This window comes from Podarcis liolepis, assembly GCF_965112155.1.
Source record: "Podarcis liolepis genome assembly, chromosome: 1".
Lineage (NCBI taxonomy): Eukaryota > Metazoa > Chordata > Lepidosauria > Squamata > Lacertidae > Podarcis > Podarcis liolepis.
Window position 1 is genome coordinate 104,168,450 of NC_139554.1, and position 18,200 is coordinate 104,186,649.

The 18,200-nt window shown below is 41.1% G+C and overlaps 1 protein-coding gene across 2 annotated transcripts in view; it reads left to right on the forward strand.

Annotated features, from left to right (window-relative positions):
• Positions 1-18,200, forward strand: part of GALNT13 (polypeptide N-acetylgalactosaminyltransferase 13) — a 152,085-nt gene that overhangs the window by 64,627 nt on the left and 69,258 nt on the right. For both annotated transcript variants that reach the window (XM_083494134.1, XM_083494135.1), the window contains exons 4-7: positions 93-259; positions 3,285-3,492; positions 6,061-6,231; positions 13,868-13,985. In XM_083494134.1, coding sequence (XP_083350260.1) covers positions 93-259; positions 3,285-3,492; positions 6,061-6,231; positions 13,868-13,985 — 664 coding nt within the window. The remainder of the gene's footprint in view (positions 1-92; positions 260-3,284; positions 3,493-6,060; positions 6,232-13,867; positions 13,986-18,200) is intronic.

Below are 18,200 nucleotides of genomic sequence, written 5' to 3' on the forward strand. Positions count from 1 at the left end.
CCTGCTTCTGGAACCTGATTAACTTGTATGCCATTATTTAGTGCCATGGAATGAATTTCCGAATAAATCAACTTCCTTTTTGTCTTTGACAGATGCAAGACAAAAGTCTACCCTGATGAACTACCAAACACAAGTGTGGTCATAGTGTTTCATAATGAAGCCTGGAGCACTCTGCTTCGTACTATTTACAGTGTTATAAATCGGTCTCCACACTATCTACTTTCTGAGATTATCTTGGTAGACGATGCCAGTGAAAGAGGTATGAGTGAACAGAAAACAAATTATGATAAGGAATAAATAATTCCAGAGTAATGTTGTGGCAAGGCGATAAGAATGTAAAATACTTTTAAAAAGAAAATGAAATATGTTTTCTCTGAAAATCTTGCATTGCTGTTAATCCTAGGTTTTATGGGGACAATGGCTAGAGTGGTGAAAAATGTGTACTCAAGTCTATCAGATGCAGGTGAGATTCCCTTTTGCCTGCTCAGTGGTAGTGAGGGAAAGTATCACCATTGCATCTGGGCAATGTTGTGGAGTGTCACTGTTCAGAGCAGGTTGGGGTTTGTTGAATGCTGACCCCTGGAGTGAGCCAGAGAGACCCACTGTAGCCCATGGTGAACACATACTTTTACAGACAAAATGAACCATACCTGCTCTGTCTAGAGCTTCAATTTACAACTGACAATTGCTTGTCAAGTTTATATGGATACTTTTCAGTGTGTGCATGCAGAGAATGTGGACAGAATACTTGCAGAAGTGAGGCCTGCCACATGCACACCCAGGCATAGTAAATAGTGGGACTTGCTCAGCAGGTAACAGATTGTTAATGCCACTCAAAAAAGGGGATTAACAGTTTTAAAGGAATCTGTAGTAGGACAAGTATTACAGAAACTCCTGTTATATCCTGCTGAGATGAACTTTGGACCAGTTGATCCATAGCTGACCAGCTACAAGCTAGGCACTCCTTATGAGTGGCTGGGGGAACCCAGCCAGATGGGCAGGGTATAAATAAATCATCATCATCATCATCATTATTATTATTATGACTGACCATTCTCAAATGTACTATTTTGTGGGAGGGTTCTGAATGATGTAGTAGTAAGCCTGGCTACAGGTACAGTGGTGCCTCGCAAGACGAAAAGAATCCGTTCTGTGATTCTCTTCGTCTAGCGGTTTTTTCATCTTGCGAAGCAAGCCCATTGACGGATTAGCGTTATTAGCGCTATTAGCAGCTTTTAGCGGCTTATCGGCTTATCGGATCAGCTGATAAGTGGCTTAGCGGCTTAGAAAAAGGGGGGGGGAAAGAAAAAAACCCCGCAGGAACTCGCAAGACATTGTCGTCTTGCGAAGCAAGCCCATAGGAGATTCGTTTTGCAAAGCACCTCCAAAACGGAAAACTCTTTCGTCTAGCGAGTTTTTCGTCTTGCAAGTTTTCCGTCTTGCGGGGCACCACTGTATTTCTGGATGAAACCAGTTATCTAAATCCTTTTCTAGGAATTCTGTCCCGTTTTCGTGATACATACTAGGTATGCATGTCCTTGTATGGTTCTCCTGGACCTCTCAACAGACTTCCCTCTAGGATGGGAAGAGGAGGTCCCATTTTATGTGGTTTCCAAAGGTCTAAATTGTGTACAGGGCCAATGCCGCCAAAATGATTATTCTCGATCACTCAGGTCACCTAAGGCCTTACTATGCTCTGCAGTGTATTTGTGAGAGAAATTATATTGCTGTATAGGAAAGAATTACTCCTGAACTTTGGAATTCCTTCTTCCAGAAAACTTGCCCATGCACATTTTTCTTTTGGCCTTTTGGAACATGGTGAAAACTGTATTAAGAAGGCATTTGAAAATGCGGTAATTCTATATGCTTCCATCTCATAGGATCATATTGCTTTTTGTTACATATCAAATATGGAATATTTATTGTTTGGCTTGGATGTCTTAATGACAGAAAGACAGAGTAGGAATGTTTTAATAGATAAATACCATATATGTCAATACCTTTTGTTTTGGCCAAATACTTCTTTTATAATTTTTTCTTCTTTTGTTCTATCATAATGCCTTGCTCTTCCAAAGGAAGTGCTTTCAGCAGCTAGCAACACTGCTTATATCTCTCTTTACATAGCTAAGGAAACATTATTATTTTGAAAAGTCAGTTGTTTCAAGTCTTCAAAAACCTATTAAGTGCTGCCTAAGATGGGTGGGGGAAGTAATTAGGACCAGGAAAAGTATTTTCAAGTGCTCCAGTGTGGGCGAGAGGCATAATTCCTTGTAGCTCCCCCCCGCCCCCAAAAAGACAGTAGCTATCTATTGTCTCAGCATAAAAATATGACCATCATTTACTTTGCTTCTTTATCAGAAGGGTTCTTTCTCATGCACTGGAAGGATTTTGGAGTCCCTTATGGACTTATGTGAGCCAGAGTATATTCTGTTTGTCTGTCTCTCATACAAGAAGCAGAGAAGGAGTCTGTATGTGTAGGATAAAGATAAAGGTAAAGGTAAAGGTACCTCTGACCGTTATGTCCAGTCATGAACAACTCTGGGGTTGCACACTCATCTCGCTCTATAGGTTGAGGGAGCCAGGGTTTGTCCACAGGCAGCTTCTGGGTCAGGTGCCCAGCATGACTAAGCTGCTACTGGCGAGCCAGAGCAGTGCACGGAAATGCCGTTTACCTTCCCACCAGAGAGGTACCTATTTATCTACTTACACTTTGACATACTTTCGAACTGCTAGGTGGGCAGGAGCTGGGACCAAACAACAGGCGCGCACCCCATCACGGGGTTTTGAACCACCGACCTTCTGATCGGCAAGCCCTAGGCTCTGTGGTTTATACCACAGCGCCATCCACGTCCCAGTATGTGTAGGATACTCATGCTAATTTACACTGCACAGCTGCAAGACAGTGTGCCCTGCATCTGTTCCACTTGGTCTCATTTTCAGGCTGTTACCCCACATGTTTATTCTCAATGACCTATGAAACAAATAGATGCTGTATTCACCTCAGCATTCACATAGTGCTCTTTCTCTTTTTCTGCTGGCCTTAATTCCCTCCTTTATTCTGTGAATTGTCAATATGTCTCTCAGTAGCTTTTTGTTTCCTCCTTCAGAATCTTTTGACCTTTGCAAATGCGTTTATTAGAGTGTTGCAAGGAAGTCATCCTTTCAGAAAGCAGTGTGTGGCATCTTAACAACACAATTTCTATCCTGTGTTCCTTTTGGCCTCTGAATTTCATTTGAACAAACACTTTGTTGTATTCCCCCCCCCCCCAATTTGCATTTGGCAGATTTTCTGAAGGTCCCATTAGAGAATTATGTGAAAAGTTTGCAAGTGCCAGTAAAAATCATTAGGATGGAACAGCGATCAGGACTGATTCGAGCTCGGCTTAGAGGAGCAGCAGCTTCCAAGGGCCAAGTCATAACTTTTCTGGATGCACACTGTGAATGCACTTTAGGCTGGCTGGAGCCCCTGCTGGCAAGAATCAAGGAAGACAGGTGAGAATTCAGAACTAATCCTGTATAGCTTTTGCACTGTGATACCATCTACCAGGAGAGCTTTAATTAGAAGTAAGTTTATTATAAACTTCTTCTTACATAGTATTTCAGTTAGTTATGGGAAATGTCTTATGGGCTGATACTGAAAATATAAGTCTCAGCCAAGGCCTTTCTGGTCTTTTCTAGAACAAAAGTAGGCCTACACATTTTTTATTTGGCTCCATTGTTCAGAAATTGGTCTAACAAGACATGTCCTCCTGATTAATGTGACAGATCTGATTGGCCCCATTGTTAATTATTTTATTTATGGATTTAGAAAATGTATACCTTCCTTGTCACAATCCTGAAGGTAGTTACAATTCACACACGCACACACACACACACACACACACTATGTGTCTTATACAAATAACTCCAGAAAATGCAGATGGCAGACTTCCTACCTCTCTCTCATACTGGAGGGAATGTCCGCAACATAGAATCATAGTCTTTATGATGTGCAATAACTGTTGTTTTTTCTTCACCCAGATTGGGGTTCAAAAATCCAATTGACAAATACAGTTGGGAATTATGAACCGGAAGAAAATAACAATGCTAACTCGCCCTAACGCACTACATATCATAGAGCATCGATCCTAAAAGATCTAGCCCATAGCACAAAAAGTATTATCTCTCCAAAGAGTTATTGCAAAGAGGCAAGGTAATAGAAGCAGAGATAACAACAGAAAAGGCTAGCTTTATAATGAAATGCATACTAACTGGGGTGAATCCCCTGAACTAGTCAGAAGCCTTCAAAGCTAGAACTTTCTGGCACAGTTGAAACAACTTCCCTGTTAGCAGGCCCTCACCTTGGAGCACAGTAGAAACAGATAATCGGGTGCCTCAACCCAATGAGATCATTCCAACTGCTGAGAAGTAGCTTCTATCCCAAGGCCAGCTTTCACCCAGATCTTTTGCTACCCTTCCACTTCACCTTCACCAGCTACACGCCTTCAAAACAATATTGCTTTCAGGTCATATATACAGACTCTCCAGGTGTCCCTATTTTCCAGGGACATCCCTGATTTAGAGAAGCTGCCCCAGTTTCTGTTTGCATCCTGGAATGTCCCACTTTTCCTTAGGATGTCCCTATTTTCATTGGAGAAATGTTGGAGGGTAGGGAGTTATCCGACCCCTGAGCTGTCTGAAGACAGTCCTGTATAGGGAAGTTTTTAAAAATGTTTTGTTATGTTTTTATATATGTTGGAAGCTGCCCAGAGTGGCTGGGGCAACCCAGTAAGATGTGTGGGGTGTAAATAGTAAAATTATCATTATGGAATGGGACATCCCTATTTTCATCGGAGAAATGTTGAAGGGGATGTACATGGAGTCCATAATCCTTGGCTCCATCCAATCTCAATAATTTTTGGATCCAGCCTACAAAAGCACAAATAACATTTCTCGCTGTTCTTCCTGTGGCTTCCTACTGTTAATTAGATTGTCAGACTAATTTGTCATCCTTGTTTTCACTTTTACAGTTTGTATTATACACACACTATTTCTCTGGTTTGTATTCTTCTCATTAGGTTAAAGATGACAGAAATGTATGTTTCTGGTTGTTTTCTAGCTGATAGACCTGCACACACAAAAATTATTTCATTTTCTGTCCAGACCAATACAGCTGGAATTTAGACATTTATTGACCACCCATTAACAATGCCCTCTGGGCTGTTCACACAAACTCCAAACAATAACGAAGTTGAAACATTAAAATCAATGCAATATCCACAGAAAAGCTGGCACAAGCAGCATAAAATCATTCTTGAATTAATGAATTTAAAAGCCAGAGAAACAAATACCAATTTTTTTATTAAACTGATGGCGGGAGGGGGGGGGGAATGGAAGCTGTACAGCTTGCTTTGTTAGCTGCACAGAACTATTCATCAGTAATATGTGAGCACAGCAGATTATTTTAAAGGTGGAGTGGAAAGCACATAATGTGGAGGAAGTTACGTGTGTTGGAATCCCATTGCACTCAAAGGAACATGGTAGTGCTTTAATGTGCTGTGGATAGTATGTATAGCATATGCATTTCAAAACTGTAGCCTTGTTCATGAGGGCTTTCTGCCTCTAGAACATGCATAAGGAATCTGTAGCATTCCAACTCTCATCAACCCAGCCAACATAGCCAGTGTTAAAGTATGGTGGGAGCTGCTGTCTCACAACATCTGGAGGACCACACATTATCCATTCCTGCTCTAGAAGCAAGGCTCTGTGTGTGTCCTTCTAGCTGGATGACAAATCCTATGTCCAAATGGGTGCTTCATACATTGGTCATCTCCCTGTTCCAGCTGCCATATATCCCTCTTCAAACAAAGCAGTAATCAGTTGTTCTGAAAGGGGTGCACTGGGGGGGGGGGAGGCAGCAGCTGGATTTAACCATCTAGAGTCCCTTTATTCTACCAAACGGATGATTATTGAGGGCTCTGTGAATGCAGGCCTGGCAATAGTGCACATGTGTATTTGGGGCCAGAGAGATTTCCTTGCATTGAAAATTACCTGCTTGCATATTTACTTTTTGTTTTATAGAAAGATTGTTGTTTGCCCAATTATTGATGTGATCAGCGATGACACTTTTGAGTATATGGCTGGGTCAGACATGACTTACGGAGGTTTTAACTGGAAACTTAATTTTCGTTGGTATCCTGTTCCCCAGAGAGAGATGGACAGAAGAAAAGGAGACAGAACATTGCCAGTGAGGTAAGAGGTAGGGACAAAGAATGTTTTTTGTTTTTATCACTTGTTGTGTATGTACAAGAAGTATCAGTCTATGGACTTATGCCATTCAGGTTAGATTCATGCAAAAAGCATAATGTATCATGTAGATTAGAAGAATACAAGATTTACTTCAATGTGATAGCCCATGAAACACCATAAGAACCAAGAATATAGTTACGGTTGTCTTATGCTCTTGACATTTTAAAGCTATTTTCTTTGAGCATTCTTGGAAAAGGGTACAGTTCAACAGCAGAACATCTGCTTTGCATGCAGAAGACCCTAGGTTCAGTCCCTGGCATTTCTAAAATGAGCTGGGAAATAAATTATGGAGAGTAGCGTCCGCTGTGGTCAGTGTTGACGGAACTTAAATATACCAATGTACTGTTTTAGTTAGCTGTTTCCTATGTTCTTGTATTAGAGGCACACAGGTGGCACTGTGGGTTAAACCACAGAGCCTAGGACTTGCCGATCAGAAAGTTGGCGGTTCGAATCCCCGTGACGGGGTGAGCTCCCATTGCTCGGTCCCTTCTCCTGCCAACCTAGCAGTTCAAAAGCACGTCAAAGCGCAAGTAGATAAATAGGTACTGCTCCGGCGGGAAGGTAAATGGTGTTTCCGTGTGCTGCTCTGGTTTGCCAGAAGTGGCTTAGTCATGCTGGCCACATGACCTGGAAGCTGTACGCCGGCTCCCTCGGCCAATAAAGTGAGATGAGCGCCGCAACCCCTGAGTCGGTCACGACTGGACCTAATGGTCAGAGGTCCCTTTACCTTTTATGTTCTTGTATTTGAGGGTATGTTCTTTTTGCTAGTTTAAAAACAGTAATGTTAGGAAGAGGATATATTCCTTTAAGCAAACATAATCTGAAAGATACAGATTTTGAATGTGTAAGTGTCTCCTGAGAATCTTAATAGATAGCCCTTTGCCTGACTCTGCAATGAGGAAGTCCATTTGTGGAAAAAGGATTTTGTAATGTTTTTGCTGGTGGAGGAACCTGAAGGAGGATTTCTGAAGATGATTTCACAACATAAATTAGCTTGTAGGTGGTCCATCAGATACTCTGATCCCAAGCTGAGAAGCACTTTAAGGTCAGTAGCAGCACATTGAAAATGGACCGATAGCCAGTTCAGATGTTGCAGCACAGGTGAGATGTGTTGCCCACTCATCCCCAAGTTAGCATTCTCATAGCTGAACACTTCAGTGTTTGAACCATAGACAAAATATACTCATACATTGGCCCAGCTGGAGAATTATAGTGCATAGCTAACTCAGGCTAGGGATGATCCAGGTCAGGGCCACAACTGGGGTCAGAAGGTTAAATGCCATTACACACACACACACACACACACACTGCTGGGATTTTGATATTTGTTCAAAAATAACAACCCTGCACTTTAGGAGGGAGTTCCATGATTAATGCCTTGCGTTGCTTGACCCATAACTACTGAGGGTCGTATTCATCCAACCTTTACTCAGCATGCACCTTTTGAAATTGATGGCCATGACTAACTTAAATCCATTAATTTCAGTAGGTCTACTCTGTGTTAAAGTTAGTTGAATACTGTCCTGTGCTCCTACTCTAGCCACACTGGGGAAAGGGGAAAAGCAGTACATTATATTCCTTGGAGAGAAGGGAGAAGAAAGTGCTTGGTGAGCAGTCTTGCACTCAACCAGACCTGGATAAGACCTTTTATCTTTAATTGGCAGTCTTGCATAATCCCTAAAGTAATCAACTTCCAATTTTAAGGGATTTAATACATTCAGTATATGGCTGCCTCCATAAGCTTTCATTTTAAAAAAAGCAATTTTTTAGTCCTCAACATTCCAGGGAATTTTTTTGAAAACATAACTACGCTAAGAAGTCTGTAACCAAACCACAGCAAAATAACCCAAGGGTACTTAAAAATGTCAATATTTTCATCAAAATGATATGTGCTCGTGGACCTGGCTAATGATTTTGAGTATTTGGGGCTGTCATCTCTGTGTTGCTATTGCCTTTTTAATGTTGACATTTTTCAGTGAACTTCTGACAAGCATTGGAAGGAATGTAATTAGTCAAAGTATGGGTAACTTCAGTGTGCATTGAAAAAAGCTATTTAATCTGTATAGCCTGTGATCTGTAAGGAATTAATTAGATGTATATTTTTAAATGTGTCTGTGAATCCCGTTCCCCCCAGTTCAAGTAGTTTATCGTGACTTTCATTTGGAAGCAGTTTTTGAGCCCAGTTCCAATAGTTTCTCCAGAGTATGCATGCATATACACAAACACACACAAGTTGTTGGAAGGAAGGTGGGGTTAGACAAATGTTCACTGACGAAAGGTGAGATTTGCATTTGAGCACATGTTGTGTACATGGAATGATAGGAGAGAAGAGAGGACTGGTGATTAAGGCTTTATCATACACCTTCAGCTCCCTTAAAATTTCCCATGCTTGTGTTGTCTATTCATCAGTGATGGTGCATGAGGGGAAGATGGAGAGGGAATGGCACCCTACTGGCATTTGCCAGAATAAGGAAAGGCATTGGTGAATTCAGAGGTGAACTGGTGGTTTGGAGGCATCTGTGCCACCCAGAATACCAACTTGCAGGTTTCCTGACCTTGCTAACAGTTCTCCCCATCCCAGCAAATGCAGTTCCACTTGTCTTCATGTGCTCCTGCTGATATTCATGAAAACTCATGGCTTTAGGTCATGGGTAGGCAAACTAAGGCCCGCGGGCCAGATCAGGCCCAATTGCCTTCTGGATCCAGCCCTCAGACGGTCTGGGAATTGCCACGTGGATTGCCAGTGCACACATTCTTTCCCTCTCCCGCATATGGGGGCGGTGGCGGTGCCTCCTCCCTCCCTCCTCCTGGCTTCTCCCTGCCCTGCCTACAGGAGGAAGGGGGCTGGGCTTTGTTGGTGCCAGCAGCAGCAGCACTCGAGTGGCTGCCATTTTAAGCAGCCCCTCTCCGGAGACCTTTCGCGTGCTGTTCATCATCTCCCCGCCGCTGCCAGCCCCTGCTGCTCACAAGACACAGGTAAGCAGCCACCGGGGCTCATGGTGCTCTTGCGTCATTCCCCCCCCCTCAAAATATAGTCCAGCCCCCCACAAGGTCTGAGGGGCAGTGGACCGGCCATCTGCTGAAAAAGTTTGCTGATCCCTGTTTTAAGTGGTCTGGAAGCCCCTGTAGGTCAGATTTAATAAAGACATACTGCAGCTAGTTTAACTGCACAAGTAACTGTTACTTGCATGTCTGGTGAACTCTGGATGATGTCATTGTCTCTATGAATGAAAACCACTTGAGGAAGACGTGGTCTTCCTCAAGTCTCCTCTTCCCATGTTACACACAGATTGCTTTCATGAGCAATTATTTGCACAGCTAAACTAGCAGCAGTGATCCCTTCAATGGTTCTGTCAATCAGTCCTAGCAGCTTCATATTGCAGTATTTTATACATCGCTAATTTGCTACGATATAGGAGTATCAAAATGTGGTCAATTTTAAGAAGCACAGTTCTGGTTCTATATGCCCACTTGTGGAGACAATGAGTTATATCCAACGAAGTAATAAACAAAGTAGTGCAGTGGGTCTTTTCTGAGTATGACTAACGTTGGCTTTCACCCAATGGAATTCAGTTTCATTGGGGGGGGGGAGGGGAATCGTGCAGAAGTCGTCATTGTGTGCCTTAGGAATAACAAGCAGCTGATTTGTCATCTTGTATTGTGAGACTATTAAGGAGCTGAAGCAATAGAAGTATCAGCCTTTGCTAGAGTTGCTATAATTTATGGCAAAGGTTAATTAATTCAGTGTCTGTATTGTAAAAGCCTGCAGGTAATTGTCATCTAAGATAGTTGTAAGAGAGAACTCTGAGTATAATCTGTTCCTTTGAAAGGAACTTGATATATAGAGCATTTATCATATCTGCTTTGAACAGAAGCTATGGGGAGTCATTTTAAAGAGTAATTAGTGGTACTTAATGTTGCAAACAAAGGTTCAGAATTCAGTTCAAGCAAATTAAATGCTATTTCAAATTAAATTCAAGTCTATATGGTTCATTGCTATTTAACATCAATTTTGCCTTATCATATTCTTCTTTACCTGGAAACAAAGTCTGCAGACACCGAATCATGTACGTTTTAAATAGCCTTATTATAGGCACTGGGCCTTCTCTGAAGGATGCTGCTTATTTTTTCATGAAATAGCTGCAAAGCAGTCAATTGAAGCGTAAACAGAAGAGCCTTATCTCTACTTGCTCTGGTCAGAACCTGGGCATATATTACTGATTTAGAAGTCAGGGTTGCACAATCTCAGAGCATCATGTGAATGTGGTGAAGGGGCATCTGTGGATATGTTCAATAAACAAGGTCAGTACCTGAAAAAAGTGCCTGTTTAGCAGATTGTATGGTTTCTTACTCAGCCCTGACACAAACCCATATTGTTTATAGACAGATGGACACTTGGCCTTACTGTCCATGGATCGTGGATAAAACATCAAATTATTAACTTATAAACCAAAAGGTGAGAATACTAGAAACTGAATCGCCCATTCTGATATAAAATGAATGCCACATCGATATCTCAGTGTAGTAACATTTTAAAATAGTTTCTCATTGTGAATAAGCCATTCAGACAATGAGATAGTTCTTTGTGCCCTTTCAATATCTGTATGTCTGTCTTTCTCTTCCAGGATTCCATTTCCCCAGGCTTTCCATTTTCTCACTTTTTTTTCAACAGCAGTCATTGGCCTATTTTCTGTTTTCTTTTTGGGGTTTCTAGCTCCTTAGCCAGGCATGGTTTATGGAAGCTATAAGGCATGTCTAAGAAGGCTCCCTGTTCCAGTTGAGCCTTGCTTGAGCATCAGAGTTTTCCTGAGCTCTGGCATATTCTTACATTTTGGTTACTCCTTAGTCCTGATTCTGGCTTGCTCCTTTCTCCTCCCTCCTGGTTTTGTGTCATAGCACTGTCACTGTCTCCAGTCCTGGCTGGTGCCACATCTCTTAGCTCCAGGGTCACTTCAGGTTGCTGCCAATAGCCCAGCCCTTACAGGGCCACAGCAGGTATCATCACCATCGTGATTTTGTTTGCATCCTACCTTTCCACACAAAAATCATGCTGAAAGCAGCTTACAGCAAAGAAACCAGGAGTAAATCTCAAAAAGTACTCAGAGGTAATAAGCCCAGCCTGGGCAATGCCTTCTGCTCTCTGAGAGTAATGCAACCCTATATATTCAAAATGCCAAGTGAAAACAAGCCCATCAAAATGCATGTAAGTTCAGTTGCATCACCCTATGGTTATTGGCTGTGATGGTGTTGTAGACAGAGGGCCTTCTCGGTAGTGGCCCTGTGGAACGCCCTCCCATCAGATGTCAAAGAGATAAACAACTACCTGACATTCAGAAGACATCTTAAGGCAGCCCTGTCCAGGGAAGTTTTTAATAATTGACACTGTACTGTTTTTAACACTTGATTGGGAGCCGCCCAGAGTGGCTGGGGAAACTCAGCCAGATGGGCGGGGTATAAATAAATTATTATTATTATTATTATTATTATTATTATTATTATTATGCAGAAATAAAATGAGCAGTTCCCTCTGCCTGACCACTTTCCCATCAGGACAGCAACTGAAGGGCTTGAGGCATACTGTCAGAGCTCCAGTTTTGAGATTTCTTGTACCTTACACCCTCTCATTCACATGCATGAGCCTTTTGCTTTTATTACTTCGGATCAACATATACAATGAAGGGTCAATGTCTACACCTAAGACCAAAGTGCTAAGACATAGGCAGTATGCTTTCCTTCCATTGGTCTTTGCCTTCATTGTTGCTTCCCTGTAGCCCCGTTTCATGGCTATATGCTGGTAGGTTATATGTAGTGGAAGAGTAGCTTGGGTGCCCTTCTCTTTAGCATAGAGAGAATGTCACTTGTGAGCAGAGGGCCCCCATGCATACAAGTCATCCCTCTCAAAAAGGGAGGGAAGCAATCATGCAAATAAGATTTCTCTGTGATTGGTTATTCATGGGAAGCACAGCTCATAAATGCCATTATCTGAATGGTTTTGTGTGTGTGTGTGTGTGTGAGAGAGAGAGAGAGAGAGAGAGAGAGAGAGAATGGTGCCCATGTCTCCAAGCCAGCAAACAGTTCCACCATTGGGTACTGCTGCTGCATAAACAATAGCTCAAACTCTTCTAGAGCTCTCATCCAGGAGAAAAGTGCTTCCCCCCGTTCTATCAGCTACAGCGTTGTGGTTTTAGATCCATGTACAAGAAATTACTTTGCTGATTAATCTAGAAAATAGAACTGTGTGGTCATGTAACTTATCAGAAGCCTACAACCCAAGGAACTCAGTTCAAGCTTAAGACATAGAGGAAAATACTTGCATGCAGTTCCCAGTTATGAATCAAAAATAATGAGCAGAATTAAGTGGAATAATACATGTTCTTGGGAAAAATCTGAGTGCATATGTTCCATTGAAACCATTGAATAATTCACAAGAAGTAATTATTCATCTTGCATGTGTGCTTGCACACACACACACATTTGCAATAGAAGTCTTTTGACTTCAACTATCATGGAAAGAAGGAAAACAGCACATTTCTCGCTCCCTACATCCTGTTTGGTTTCTGCTTCCTGCATACCACTTTAAACAGTGGATACCTGGAAAAAAAATTGCCTAGACAATTATGGAGACAAAAGAAGAAACCTGTCTAACCTGCTGTGGTATTAAATATACAACGCATACATTGTGATAAATCAATGGAATATATTCAATAACAATCAAATGACTTAAGGCTTATTACTACATTCTCAGTTCCTCAGTTATGAACTTTAGAGTACATGTTTATAATACCCAATAGAATCAAGTAATCAGATCATTGAAATAAAGTATCCATCCTTCATTCTAATGCTTCTATGATGGGTTTTTGTGTTTTTTAAGTGGAACCATTATATTTATTGCAGAGTATACATCTCTAAACAGATTTTAAAGAAAATGAACTGATTTAAACTTTTTAAAATATATAGAGAGAGTATAATGGATAATTTCAGGGATTCAGACAGTACTGTTTGTATAAACCAGCACACTAACTGGATTTGTCTCTTGCAAGATTTTACAATCCTGTAAAGTGATTGTGCCCACCAGTTTAATGAGCACTCTCAAGATGGAGTCAAATACATCAAAAGTCATATTTTGTTTAGGTTATTTTAGAAGAGGAATATAGAAACCCAATACAGTATTCCATTGGCATAAAATATAATATGATATACATATATAAATTTAAAGCAACTTTTATCATGCATGCAGGATTTGGCCAGTTTTTGGAATGTATTCTAAATGCATGCATCATTTAGATGTATATTGAAGTATGACGATTTCTGTTTTTTATGTACACTGCCCTGGAACCCATATGTGGATAAAGGTGCAGTTTAGGTGTCTCAAATAAAGAAATAAATGACCAGAAACTGCATGTGCAGGCAATCAAAACTATGATGCCTAATTATGCACCTTCAGCTTATAGTAAATAGAATATAATTATGTCTAAAGTATATGGAGGGTATGTGCTATAGTTTCACCTATTAAATTCCACAAAGCATACATTAAAAAAAAATCCTTTTCCTTTCTGTTTTTGTTTTGTTTTTCAACTAGGACCCCTACTATGGCTGGTGGCTTATTTTCTATTGACAGAAACTACTTTGAAGAGATAGGAACTTACGATGCAGGAATGGATATCTGGGGTGGAGAGAATCTTGAAATGTCTTTTAGGGTAACTTTCTATTTTACTTCCTTTTCTGAAAACTGGCACGATTATTCTGTTTTTAAAAAAATGTTATCGTTTACAATAAGGCTACTTTTTACTTGTTTTATCCACATTGCAATTTTTGGTTTGAAGCTAAATTTTTAGAGTTGTGGGTTTTTATTTTCTTTGGATGTGATATATGACTATTTGGAAGCTCTGCCTTCTTGAAAATTGTGTTTTATTAATTCATTTGTTTATATTATCAAAGCTTTCACTCAAATAATTAATGATAGCAACATATTGAAAAGCATCAAGCTTCTTTGGCTGGAGCTTCCAAATGTTTTTTGTCATGAATTTGCAAAGATAATAATAACGGGGTTCTAAAATTGTGCTTTCCAAATGAGGATCATTATTACAAAGGAATTTAATTTCATTCATGTCCTGGAGCAAACTGACTTAATCTCAGTCATTTGTATGTTTACTGCCCAGGACAAAAATGAAATGGGAATTTTCATGGAAATTTCTTTATTTTGTAAATAACCTTAGCAAATGCATGAAAACTAGAAAACTGAACTCTAGTAGATAACCTGGAAAGTGGAAAGATATGATAAATGATTCAATATACAATCCTGTGCTGCATTATTTAGAATTGGTTTGCATCTGATAGGATAGGTTAGCCCTCGTACATGCCTCTCATAGCAGAACTAATTGCCTATTATATCTAGAGGAAGACTAAGGAAACTTTCGGAGCTCAGGGGCCAGATTCCAGCATAGGTGGGACCAATAAAAAGTACACTCATACACTCCCCATCTCTCCAATGATTTTCTCATGGCAGAGTGGAATACACACACAACCTAACTCATTGCTCGGAAGGCAGTATCTGTCCACCCCTCCTGACTGCTGATAGCTCAGAATCTCTCTTATTTATCCCCTGCATGCTTCTTTCTGGGACACAAAGACAGCACAATTTCATCTTCCATGAAAGGCACAAATCTCATCCTTTTTAATTTCTTGTTTTATGGAGCCAGGAAAGGCACAGGAACATGGAGAATTTGGTGCCACCACTCCTCTCTGCTGCCATTGGCTTCTGCCTAGTAAATGGGGCAGCACTATATTAGATGAGTTGGGAAAGGCTGGAAACATCCACTCCGTCTTAAAGTTTCTGACAACCTAGATGTTGGAATGAGAGTCAGACAGACGAGCAGTAGGTGTCAATGAGAGGCGTCTCTCTGGGGCAAACCCCGAGAGCTCTCTTTTATTGAATATTAACTAGCATTTCCATGGGTGTGCTAGTGGCTGATTGAAACTTATCTCTTATTGGGTAGCATAAATACAAGGCGGGATTATATAAGTATATTAATCTTCAATACATGAAAGGCTAAGAAAGAGCTGGAGCTTAGACAGGTATGACAGCTCCTTATCAAATTAAAACTAGGGATTGATTATAGCATGACTTAAAGCAATTACTAATGATTAATCATAACATAAAGAATATAATTGGGAACGGGTAAACATGAACTTCTGAACTGAGCACATGAGGAAAGATCTTTGGTATGTGGCCTTGATGCCTAGAACAGGCCTGTATGGTTTGCAGCAAGGAGAGAAAAATTATAAGCAAGACTTCCCAGAATGCAATAGGAAAGAAGCAAGGCTTCGCTTTATATAACAGTTATGCATAGAAAACTTCCATTCACCTATGGAAGCTTCCAGTGGCTTGAAATTTATTGCAAGCAATGTTGCCAGAGATGGAAAGGCGTCATATTCAAGCACAGCTGATAGTGCTGATGGTAGTCCATATCATAGGGCAGATCAAAATAAAGATCACACAGGTAGGAGAGATAGATACCATCTGCCACAAGCCATACTTGGGGGAGGACATAGCAGCCAACCTCTCACCCCATATCAGCTTTGGACATGCACCCAAGTAGTAGGAGTCTTTTGGCTTTCCAGTGTCTCCCAGCTTAGCCCAAAGCAAGTGGATCCTTTCCTTCAGAGGGAGGACACAATAATTCACCTAGTTCATACTCGGGAGCACTGGAAATCTGCTTCTGAGTAACACCCAACCCACTGTAAGGTGAGTGCATGGCCAGAACGTTGTGTATGTTTAATTCTCACGGAAAGCAATAGAATTCAAAATGCTTTGTATTTGGGCTATTCTTTTAATAGATTCTGAATGTTTGCAATTGACGTTGCTGCTAATGTGTGGGCGAGAATTTCTGAATGTAACTATTATGTAGGTTTAAACTCTTAACCAGAGATCATCCATGGGGAAACCTAGACATTCAGCAAACCCCTCTTAACTACTCTAATGTAGGGTAGTAGACACACACACACACACACACACACACACACACACACACTATTGCATTGAATGTTGCTGTTAAATCTTCCTTTAATTTAAAAAGCTTTGTTGTGTATACACCTAAATCCATATTCCTGGTTAGGTTCCCTGCTAATCACTTGATTGGTAGATCCCCTGGCTTTAGAGGAAGAACTGTGCTTTTGATAGGCAGAGAGTGTTACAGTAGGATAGGTTCCCAAGGATTATCTCCTGGAACTAGCAATGAGAAGCAGTGACTCATCTTTTCTTCAGCTACGTTTTTCTCCCTCCTTGTCACAAGATGTAGCTAATCCTGTATCTTATTATAGCTAATCCTTAACTGATGTGCTTGGAAGGTTAGAGTTTATATCCTGCTGTTGAGCTTTTTTACTGAGGTTTAGAATTCTTGCAGCACAATTATTCACATAATTTTTACTCTATTTCAGATTCTGTACTTAAAACAAAATAACTGGCATTTTAGGGTTTGCTTTTTAAGAGGACTTTAGGATGCAAAACAGTTTCTGAAAGATGTGTGCAAACTTGTGTTCCTTTTTTTTGAAATCCTACCTAAGAGACAATGGAAATTATTTGCAAAACTTAACACTGTATAAGATGCATGCATAAAGCATCTGAATTAGGATGGATTATTTTACTAAACTATTAACTGAAAGGGGCATGCAGCTCTGGTATGCGGAGCCTTGCTTATTCACAGTCTAGTGCAATGTGAGACATTTAAAAAAAATTAATTTCTATACTGCCCTTCAAAAATCACAGGACTGTTTACAACATAAAATACCTACAGAAGCCTATGTTAGCGTAATGATTGAACTGGACAGGTTTATTTTGCGAGTGTGTGCCTGACCTCATGGCCACTGTGGACCTGGGCAGTACGGACCTGGGCAGTATGGGTGCGAGTGTGTGCCTGACCTCATAGCCACTGTGGACCTGGGCAGTACGGGGTCATAGAGGGCAGATGACTACCAAGAAGCATGTACTGGGTTCAAATTAAACCTCAACTTGATTGAGTACAGATGAAACAGGTTTGGCACAGGCATTGGGCATGTAGTCAATGATCAACCAGCCTGTCCATTGGCAGATGCCCCTGAACTGGGCATCTGGACAGGAAGTGCCATCTTCCACAATCCTTTAAGGGGATTCCCCTATGGTATGAGGGGCATCCCTGCCCATCCCCACTAGGGACCCAGCCCAGCGCTTCTTACATCCCAAAGTTGTGATGATTGCTGTGAGGCAGGCAAAACCTGCAGACACAGCCAATCGGTCTGTAGGCAAACAGCGACCTACACTAACCCATAAGAAGGTCTGAAACTTTGGTTGTCTCATTCCCTTTGGACAACCACAACAAAGTAGGAAGGGTGGGAGGGGAAGGCACACGAAGATTGGAATGCCAAATCCACTGCTCACCCCATCTTTATGCTCTCAGAACGGACCAGGATTGGTGAAGTCTTCACTCAGGTCTGCTGTGAAGCCCCAACTGGCCCCTGAGGTTTTGTGTTTTTCCTGGCCCCTGGTATGGCTGTGAGAGCTGGAAAACCACTCCACCTACCACGCCAAGGTGAGGAACACCATCAGCACATCACTGCAGTGTCCTACAGCTGCTACTCCCAGCAAAGCAGTGGTAACAGGAGTTCTGTCCCATCCCATTCCAGCTACAAAATCATGTTGGAAAGATGGCTGTACCCCACCACACAGGTTGGTACTGTGAATTCTACAGGATAATTGTGCACTACTTGTTAAAGGGCAAATAACTTCCATCTCTGTAGCTTACATGGAGAATAATAAGGGCATAACTATTTCATCTTAAGAAACTCTTTTTGTGGTGTAATTTATATTACGTTTGCCTGTTGTTTTAGGCACACAATATATCTGCAGGGAGATTGTATTATCTTTGTGACTTAAGACA